At 41.2% G+C, this 11,279-nt stretch overlaps 1 protein-coding gene across 2 annotated transcripts in view; it reads right to left on the reverse strand.

Annotated features, from left to right (window-relative positions):
• BMP5 (bone morphogenetic protein 5) overlaps positions 1 to 10,232 on the reverse strand; it is a 308,430-nt gene extending 298,198 nt beyond the window's left edge. For both annotated transcript variants that reach the window (XM_063916726.1, XM_063916727.1), the window contains exon 1: positions 9,194 to 10,232. In XM_063916726.1, the coding sequence (XP_063772796.1) occupies positions 9,194 to 9,656 (463 nt within the window). In that variant the 5' untranslated portion in view covers positions 9,657 to 10,232. The remainder of the gene's footprint in view (positions 1 to 9,193) is intronic.
• Between the last annotated feature and the right edge of the window lie 1,047 nt (positions 10,233 to 11,279).

Here is an 11,279-nt window from a genome sequence, read left to right on the forward strand (position 1 = left end):
TTTTTTGCTATATAAATACAAAACATATAATCTGCTGCAACATAAAAGCAGTAAGAAAAATGTATCTTAATGAGCTTTCCAGTCTGGCACAGTCATTAAAAAGATTTTAAAAGCATCATTGACTACACGTGGCGCAGTCCTGATTTGCGTGCCTTTCCCTAGCCTTTCTATCCATCTGGATGCAATTTTGAAGTGTGGGTAGGTAGAAAAAGAGATGAGCAAAGTACAGTTAATTGTTGCCTACATAACTCTTTCAAACGTTTTCTCAATTGATTTTTTATGATCCTTTTCTTTTTTGCAACAACTATGTGGAAACATTGGCTTAAATCCAAATAGCCTAATGATGTTAGATTATTCACTTAGTGAGAGATGTATCAAGCCTTGGAGAGAGATAAAGTGGCCCAAATCAACAAATCAGCATCTGTCTTTTTTCTAGCACAATCTTTAAAATGACAGTTAAAAGAGGATTGGTTGCTTTGCCAACTAAACATAGAAACATAGAATTTGATGACAGATAAGAACCACTTGGCCTATCTAGTCTGCCCATGTACACACTTACACACTAGGTTTATTTTATTTTTTGTTTTTGTCCGGGAGCCAGTTAACCTAGTGGTATATTGTTTGAATTGTCGGAGGAAACCGGAGTACCCAGAGAAACCCAAGCAAACAAGGGGAGAATATACAAACTCCACACAGTGAGGCCATAGCAGGAAATTAACGCATGACCTCATTGCTGTGAGGCAGTAATGCTAACCATTACACCATCCATACTATTCTATGGGCCTAATTCAGACCTGATCACATGGGCAAAACCATGCGCGCTGCAGGTGGGGAAGTAAGAACGTACAGAGAGAGTTAGATTTGTGTGAGGAGTGTTCAAAATGAAATCTAAATTGCAGTATAAAAATAAAGCGGACAGTATTTACTCTGCATAGAAACAAAGTAAACCACCCAAATCTAAATTTCTCTGCACATGTTAAATCTGATTATGATTTACAGTGGAAGACATATCAATTATTATTATTATTATTATTATTATTATTATTATTATTATTATTCTTTATTTATATGGTCCCACAAGGGTTCCACGACACCTAAAAAAGTACATAAAGAAATAAGCAAAACAAGAAAACAATGACTTACAGTACAAGACAATGTAGGACAAGTACCTGGTTTTTAATCATTGTTGCATCAGCAGACAAAACACTGAAATAAGCATCAGGGTGGCAGAAACCAAGTGTCAGGTGCAGTAGGGAGCATGGCATAGATGATAGTCTAAAGCTGGGTACACACTAGGTACACACTACAGCGCTGTTGGCATGTAACGACATATTACCTACATCGCTCAGTGTGTACAGGGGATTGTGCGCTCCCGCAGTTGCTAGCAATGGACACTTGGTTCTAGGTGATGCACAAAAAAACAAGCTTTGTCGCTATCATTATGCTAATGAAGGACAAAACATGTTTGTTCCGACCTTCATTAGCATCGCCCCAGTGTGTACACAAGATCTTGGGCTGACGAAGATTTGTTCTGACATCGGAACGAATCCCCGTCGCTCTAGTGTGTACCCACCTTATGTAAGTGAAGGAAAAGCACATGAGGAGAGAGCACCCTCCTTGTGGGTATACACTTGACGATATCGTCCGATCTGGCAAATCAGATATATCATTCACATTGGCCAGTGTGTATGCTCTATATCGTCAACAATGCATGCTCCTCAGCAGGGCCGGCTCCAGGCCTACTAGCACCCTGAGCGAGAAATTTTCAAAGCGCCCCCCCCCCCCCCCCCATGTGCGTGTGCTCTCCTGGAAAAGTGGGTGTGTCCTCACAATTTCATATTATCAAACTATAAATAAATATATTTGCACACCCCTTCTATGCACACAATTAGCAGCCTTATGCATAACAGCCACAGTAGTGTTCCTTACACATAATGTCTCCAGTATAGTGCCAGATACACATAATGTCTCCAGTATCGTGCCAGATACACATAATGTCTACAGTGGTACAGTGCCAGATAGACATGACATGCCCCCAGCAGTGCCAGATAGACATTACACGCCCCCAGCAGTGCCCGCTACACATGATATGCCCGCCAGCAGTGCCAGCTACACATGATATGCCCCCCAGCAGAGCCATATAGACATGACTGCCCCCCCAGCAGTGCCAGCTACACATGATATGCCCCCCAGCAGTGCCAGTTACACATGATATGCCCCCAGCAGTGCCAGCTACATAAATGCCCCCACAGTGCCAGATACATATATGCCCCCACAGTGCCAGATACATAAATGCCCCCACAGTGCCAGATACATAAATGCCCCCACAGTACCTGCTTTGCCGGCGGCAGCGAGTCGGCGATGAGGGAGGAGGAGTGCTGTGGGCCACGGGCAGATTAAAGCTAAACTATTCTGTGCACACTATGCGTGCTGTGCGGCACCGGTGTCTGGTGCCGCACAGCGCACACAGGACGCACAGAGCAGTTTAGGCTGTTAGCAGGCTGGCTCCAGGCTCGAATATGGTGGTGCCAGCGTGCGGCACCCATTAAGGGTGGCGCCCTGTGCGGCTGCTCAATTCAAACATGCCTGGAGCTGGCCCTGTTCCTGCGGGTCATTAATGATGTCCAATATCTTTAGTTTAAAGTCTTTAGTGAAATCTAAAGATATTGGAAATGCTCCTGGAAGTGGATGGATGACATCACTGACGATATCGGTGACAATATCATTCAGTGTGTATCTATGCCCGATATCATTTGCCAATGACAATGTTGCATCTTATGCGCATCCTCAAGTGTGTACCCAGCCTAAAGTGGAGGGGTAGACAGACAAAGGTGACACAGATGGGGCAGACGGTGGGCGTGGAACAGAGGGTTAGGATGAAAGATGGCTGGGTTTGATGAAGAAGTGATTCTTGGGAGTTTTACCTCTCCTAGCTTCATTAGGACTGTTCATATATGGACACTGAAAGAAGTTTATTACTTTTCTGTTGCAAAACCTATTCTACATATTACTATTTAGCTGCATGATGCCTTATTATAAACTTCGGAGAAATACTGCAGAATCTACTTGGTGAGGAATAAATCATTGCAACCCTTTGCTTTGTCTGCTGCTTATGTTCCTGCTTATGTGTGCTTTGTGTCTCCACTGTAGTCTCTGCACCATGACACCTGACAGTATAACGACAAATGATGCATTAGGTTGGATAAATTGCAAACAAGCACTTTTTTCATCCTGAACATGTTATACACTGTAAACCTGTTTCTCCATTAAGAACTCCATAGAGAAGATTACTGATTAGTGATGATAGATGTCGCTAATCATGAGACACATCTATAGGCAGTTGTAATGAGGAATGCTACTTATTGTTTTCTAGTCTCAATGGTGTATCAGGGAAGTAAACAGCCATAGATGACACATCTATAGGCAGCCATAGATGACACATCTATAGGCAGTTGTAATGAGGAATGCTGCTTATTGTTTTCTAGTCTCAACGGTGTATCAGGGAAGTAAACAGCCATAGATGAGTGTAATAATATCTTGGCAGGGCAATAACACTATATGTGGGGTCGCCCCTGTGTCTCCCCTGCAGAAACAGTCACCCGTGTCACGCCAATTAGAAGTGGTCCCCGATCTACCCCCATACTCATAACCCTTCTACAGAGATAATCTTGTTAACAATGCTCTATCCTTTCATGCTATGAACCATGTAAGCGGAAAATCTCTTTCAGCCGACCCCGGAGTTTCATTTAGGAGAAAATGGGGAAGCCCTACTACGCCATATCCAATAAAATATAATCTGTGACTGCAGTCTGAGTCATTCATAAATATAGATGGAGAACAATGGCACCTCTTGTTTGCCTCTGATCTCTTCCCATGTGTGATCCAGTCACCCACACTGCCACTTATAGTAATAGCAGAAAGGAGCTTTCCCACGGCTACAGCTATTATTATATAGATTATATAATATGTGTATGATTGGTGGGGCAGCAGAAAGCACGCAGTGTGAATCGGCTGCAGGGTGCAAATTTCGCCTGTGAACTAAATATAACATTTATGTTGTGTTGTTAAATAGACTGTTTAAATAATGCATGAGATTTATTAGAGCCCCCACATATGGACAGTGGAGCTACCGATGTCCTTTATTGTAAGAGGCGCTACTACACCCGAACCACAAACGCTGAAAACCCGCAAGATTTTACCCAAAGCAAATACGAGGAGTAAAAATATGAGCAGCGCAAAATCGTGGGATTAGGTAAAAACCGAAACTGTCCGGACCCCGGAACGCCCTAATACTACTCAGAGTCACACCTATAGATGATCCCAGCGATTACCCACCACTGTTATTACTAGATACTGCAAATCCCTAATGGTTTTATTTCCTAGCATTATCACTGAGTAGATGGCACATCAGCAATGTTATTTGGTAATATAATAATAATAATAATAATAATAATAATAATAATACATATTTCTATTTGCATAATATGATCTATTGCAAACAGTTTTGAGAATGGCACATTAATTAACACATTAATTACCTTTACATTTAGTAATCTGCACTCCAAAAAGAAAACATTAAATAGTCTAATATGAATTTTAAGCAAAGAAATTCATTATTTCATGGACATAAAATTGTAAATTCTGCTGGCATACGTTAATTATTAGGCCAAACAGGAGGATGAAAGTTATGTACAGGGCCCTCCATTTACCTTGCTGGACAGATGTCTTGCCTTTGGCCAATTAAAACTGTCAGGTAATGAAAGGACAGTAGAAGAAAGAAAGAACAAAGGACAGGGCAGCAGACAAGAAAACAACAGACCGGACAGCAGTGTGGGAAAACATGCCGGGTGAGTTAGCCCAGCACACCCTTTCTGGGGAGTCAGCCCAGCACACCCTCCCTTGTGAGCTAATAGAGTACACCCTCCCTGTGAAGCAAGCGGCAGCTCACCCTTTCTGGGCAGCCAGCATCACACCCTGCCTAGTGACCTAGCCCAGCACACCCTACTTGGAGAGCCAGCTAGGGAGCACACCCTCTCTGGGAAGCCAGCCATCACACCCTTCGTGGAGAGCCAGAACACCCTCTCTAGGGAGCCAGACCAGCACATTCTCTCTGGAAAGCGAGCCTAGAAACCCTACCTAGCGAGCCAGCCCAGCAGACCCTCTCTAAAGTGCCAAGCGATCACACTCACTCCCTGAGGACGGGCAATCCATAAACTCATCATTTTCCAAAGGTCACAGCTTAATCCAAACCTTGATGTATAAATTAAAACCGGAACCAATTGATTTAGCCGTGAGTCAGCCTGAAGGGAAAAGCAATATAAGGTTTGGGAGTGAGGAAGAATTCGCTCTCCCTGACCCCAGTGAGTGACCTACTTAGCTTCAGGACTGGGCGGTGGTCGCTAAATTAGATCAAAATGTTTAATTTAAAGGTATAGAAAATCCCCTGGTCCCTCCCTGGCGCCCCCAATGTCCTTCCTGATCCTGTCACCCTCTTGTCCTGGATTCTGCCATAATCAGTAACATTGTCAGATCCAGCAAAATACTGGGATGGGGAATTAGGTCTGATCAGTGCCGCCTTTCATCTCTCCTGTCCTAATCCACAGCACCCTTTCCCTCCCGGGGAGTTTCACTTTAAGCAGTTTAGGAGAATTTCAGATGAGTTCATTTCCCCAGAATAACAAAGCATTATTATTAGGGGCGTATCTATAATTTAACAGGTTTTTGATCTCCTTTAAAGGGTTTTGTTAACTTAGTTTAATTGTCGATGATGTTAACCCGTTTGTGTCAGGGACATACAGAGGCCGAGGATTGCATTAAAACTGTAAGGACATTAAATTATTATATATATTATTGAGACATAACTATATATTTTTGTGGTAGAGCCATGTTTACAATAGATACTGATAGAAATATATTATAAGCGGAAAGTACACTGAGTGATCCTGTTGTGCTACTGTGTATGTACCTATATGGGTTTCCGTATAACAAATTAAACATCACCCTCCTCTGTCCAATAGCAATGATACAGCAGATGACACTACGTCCCATTTCAGGAATAGATACAGAGTAAGTATATGAAAATAAAATTTATATGAGCCCTAACTCTATACTCTATTGAAAGAAATACATCTATTGAACAATGCATATTACTAACACACAAGTACACTTTCATATATATGCAGCATGTGTGTGTGTGTGTGTGTGTGTGTGTGTGTGTGTGTGTGTGTGTGTGTGTGTGTGTGTGTGTGATGTATATATATATATATATATATATATAAATTCGTGTGAGGATGTGTGATGTATGTGTATGTATGTATATATATATATATATATATATATATATATATATATTTAACTATATATACAGTGCATAAAACGTGTGGGTTCATTACCAAATTAACGCAATCCGTTTACATAACACTAAACATACTCAACAGTGCCATTAATTAAACTAATTTTATTATTTTATATTTAATGCTATACCTTTATTTACATCATTTTCAATTCCAAAGATACAAACAAATTCCCAGCAGGATCGCCGCTGATAGTGAAAGGATCACCAGTCAGTCCGTGGTAATAACATTCATAATAAGGGAAAATCATCACTCAGCATATGCTAAATCGATTGCCACGTTTTGCTACCTGTGAGTTATATTTCGTTGCACTATGTCCATAAACTCAGCTTCTGCTTTTCTCACAAATTACAAAGCTGGAGCATAAGATCACTTACATACAGGAACTGTACCACCCACTCCAAACAAGTAAGCTCGGTTGACATTTGTAGCAATCCTTTTAAGTGAATAAACAGAAGTACTCAGTGGAAGAAGTAATACATGCTCAGAGAATATATTTAGGTTAACGTAATTGAAGAACGTTATTAATGGGTGCACTTAATGGGTTTTGGTTTTGTTTTGTTTTTTGCAAGTGAACGATAATAGATTTTAATAGATTTTAATTACGCAATTAAAGGCCGACGGATTCATTTTAAGCAAATTCCTTAATAAAGATAATGTATGTAAACATATGATACACTATCACGTGTACACATGTCAATAACAATATTTATAGTTCTATCTTACAGTCTGAAGATGTTACTCAGCTAAGGGCCAGGATGGAGCCCATACTAGTTATTCATGAAAAAAGTTCCTTAGGAATTATCTCAGCCACCAAGCTGGCCTCCCTCAGCCTGAAAGTTTCACGTATTTGTTTATCCAAGCAATGAATATGTTCAATTGTGTCTGCTCAGCTTAGAGTGGGCTAGTTTTATTAGAATCATAGGCTCAGTTAATGTGTTTTTTAGAGGTGAGAAGTTCAAACATGATTTTGACTGGGAGGTTTATGAAAAAATCGGAATACAATTGCAGCTTTTGTTCGGAATATCTGGTTCTGTTTAAGTTTCATGAAATCTGTGTTGTCTTATGTCATAATATTATTAGCACAGAATTGCTTTGTCAATGCTGTGCCCAGTACACGCTTGTTCGGGTGCACGATGCTTTTCTAATCATTTCCTTCCTGAATCACACCAAAAGTGGGAGCTCTGCAGCTCAGATTCTCTCCAAACGTTCCTGTTGTTTTCCCGAATACAGTGTGTGACCCCCCCCCCCCCCTCCCCACAATACTAGACGGTGCTTTCTGTAACTCCTAAAACTGCATTCTAGGTACTATTTCTATGTCAAAGTTACATTAGGTTAAAATTCAATAGAATAAACAAGAAACGCTGTATTTATTTAGTACGTCAAAGGGGACCAATATATATATATATATATATATATATATATATATATATGCATTGCCTGAAAAACAGGGAGATTGTACAGTTACATAATATTAACATGTTTTGTTTCAACAAACTAATTATGAAGCATGCACTTAATTTGCATACATTAGTAAGTGTAGTAAGTGTACACCGTAGAGAACACTTCAGCCTCATCCTTTGAATTCTATTTTCTTTTAGAGCTATAACATTTATTTGAAATAACTTTTTTAACACTTTGGTAAAATGAGTTTCCTTTTGTTGTCTTTAATAATAAATGTGGTGTATAACTTAGGGCCCTCTCAGCTGTTGAAGAACTGCATGTCCCAGCAGGACATAAGAGCCGGAGACAGGCAGGGCCTGCTTAAAGCTATAGTTCTACAGGTTACCTAAGGCCCCTGTTTATTATTATATCAGCAATTGTTACGTCGGATCTAGAAGCACAACCCATTAAATTTGATTTAGAAGAATGTATGGATGTACACAGTCCCATCCTCGGTTACTTTAGACGTACATGGGTGATTTCTCCCAACAGCAAAGAATTATTTTACGTTTTATTTCACTTGATGTTAAGGTAGCATGTCCCCACTTGGCAGCACCGCACGCTAATCTAAATACGGCTTCTGTTTATTCCTGTCCTAATTGTGCTAAAACCAGAGCTTATATAATGGGAACGCCATCAAAACCATTCCAATTACTCTCAGTATAGTTATGTGTTTGCTTACCCCAATTATGGAGCAGGTTTCAAATGCATGATAGTATGCAACTGATCGTCTCCTAGGACAATGCACCGTCTGTACACTTGTTACAGAAAGCCACTGAGCAATTAATAAGAAAGAACAATGTTCAGTAACTTTACCATATGGTGAGCTTGTATCTTACATCATGTTTGTGTTAAGAATTCAACATAAACCACAAAGCAGCTCTGATCAGTACAAGATGTGACCTGTCAAATGTCCTCTCTTCTGCTGCAGAACTAACGAATTTGGGAAGATTTGATAAATTGGATTTCTGATGATTTGGCAAGATAATGAACATAATCTGTCAGATAATAAACGAAGGTTGTGTGTAGCTATTTAGAAGTGCAACGAGACTGTATCTCCCAGATCTCTTATGTATATGATGTATGCGAGCTCTTGAAAAGGTTTGGGAGGCTCTATTTAGGAAATCGAAGTAACTGTCAAACAATGATACTTCACAGGACCACCATCCCTTTAAGCGAACCCAATTCTTTTCAAACTGTTGGACTGGTGAGACTTAAATAACTCTTCAATATATAAATATACATCGCACAGAACATTCACAAGTGATATAGATTAAGTAAACGTGTTCTATGTTTTGGATGAAGTTATGCTTCATTAAAGTTACCAACAAATTGAACGAATTTCCAATGAGATGAGTAAATACACATTTATCGCCTGTTACATGAATTAAACTTACCAAGATTGACGAAACTCATCACCATATCCGCGTCATTGAGAAAGTTGGTGTCATGCAGGCTGGCTATAGGCGGACTCTGGGTGGTCAGTGGTGCTGTGCGGTAAGACTGGGCTTTTCGGGAGTACCCGTTGGCCACCGCTGGGTACCCTCTCCTCATACCCCTGCTCTCGATCATAGATCCACTTAGGGAGTAGCCCAACATGTCGTGCTCCTCTTCATTAGCCATCACGTTATACAGGTCCAGCATGAAGAGGGGCGCAGAGGACGCTTGTTTCCCAGGTGAGAAGGGCCTGGGTCTGTGAGGTAAGCCCAGGATGGAAAGGATCTCTCTCTGGATTTCTTTTCTTTCGTGGTTTCGTAGTCTCCTATATATAAAGCTGGAATGGACATGGTTTTCCCCCAAGCCCATCACAAGGCAGCAGCAGCTACTGAGCAAGACTGCTATTACCCTAAGGAGTTCCATGTCTCAGGAGCTGACACTCACTGCTCCCTGTATTATTAATATCACACAAGTGGAGTAGACTTCAGAAAGCTTCAAAGACGACAACCTGCTTACGTCAGTGTCATCCGTAGATCGGACATCTTTGGCGTTACGTTCAGGAGATGTCACCAGGATCTCTTCTCAAGGCAAGTCCAGCGTTCCTATAGCACTGTGCTATGCAGTCTACTTGCTGGTGGTAGGAATCCAAAGCGGTGCTGCATGTTTCCTTGTTAGTCAGTACAAGTCCCTGACTCTCCTGAGGGTGCTACTGACTTTCACCAAGTCCCTCTTAGAACACCTGGAAGTCGCTTCAAGGACCGGCTCCTCTAGTGTATAGTGCCCCTGCACAGCTGCTGATAACCTTACCCAGTGTGTCTCCTTGTATCCCTGCACTCACGCTTACAGATGGAGTACTCTGCAGAGTGCAGCCAGATAGTATTGGAAGTCCATGTAAAGCCTGTGTCTGTTATTGCCACCTACATGTAGTGCTCACATAAATATACAGCGCTCTTCTAGTCAGATCTAAAGACCAATGTAAGCAAATCCCTGCTGGGAAAGAAGAGGCTTCTCATTGTAATCTGAGACTAGGAAGGCAAAGCACCATTAACCCCTTCACTTTACTTCCCTTTTTACACTGATGCGAAGCACTGTGGGGTGTACAGTCTGCATTATTATCACCAAAACTAAGTATGTGTGCATGTGTGCTTATGATCAACTAAATCCAGATTCTTCAAATTGTATTTTCTCTCAAGCTTTTCCGTATGTTTTCCTACATATGTATCCCACTCTCCCCATAGGAGTACATGTGCAGCATACATCATAACTGGCGACTGCATTAGTAATATATACGCTTAAGGACAAGAGCAGGGAACTGGCGTGGGTTACGGGTATCCACAATTGTATATTTTCCATAGGAAAAATACACAAAATGTGTGATTTGCCGCATAGTCTGGCTATTCTTTCCAGGACAATCGCTAGTCTTTTTAATGTCAGCTCAGGCCCTTGTACACCTTTACCCTGCAGGTTGGTGCCCAGATTATCACGGTAAGTACAAACTTATATTACACAGGCTGCTTGGTGCTCAGTAGTTTGCCACTATGCAGGATTTATCTCACCTTTAACAAATTACCAGTGCAACCATGCTGTGCAATACATACATATATATATATATATATATATATATATATACATACACACACACACACACACAAAATTAACAGGCCTGGTGTGCTATGTTTAGTGTCCCTATGGTACACCTACACATCCATGTATGCAGCTAACTTATATTTTACCGTCGTATAGCATAGCAGGGAAATTGGCTGTGAGTTTTACAATAGTGTAAATCCATCCACAGGCACATACAATACAAAAGATGCCTGTGCTCTGTGTTTCATGTAAGCAGTGCATGCTGTTTCTGTGACAGAGCTCTGGGACATCTGGCTGCAGCGTTTCTCAGGTGTTTTCTCAGGTAGCGCTGGTTGCAGGTGACTACAGAGCTGGAAGGTAATACAGTATGCAGGGCTAGTTAGAGTCCCTTCTTTACTGTCCGTTCTTCTAAGAAGGATTTGGCATTTTTTGCAGACTTTAATCTCCAGTAATGTAGGG

Source organism: Pseudophryne corroboree, chromosome 4 (genome assembly GCF_028390025.1).
Source record: "Pseudophryne corroboree isolate aPseCor3 chromosome 4, aPseCor3.hap2, whole genome shotgun sequence".
NCBI lineage: Eukaryota > Metazoa > Chordata > Amphibia > Anura > Myobatrachidae > Pseudophryne > Pseudophryne corroboree.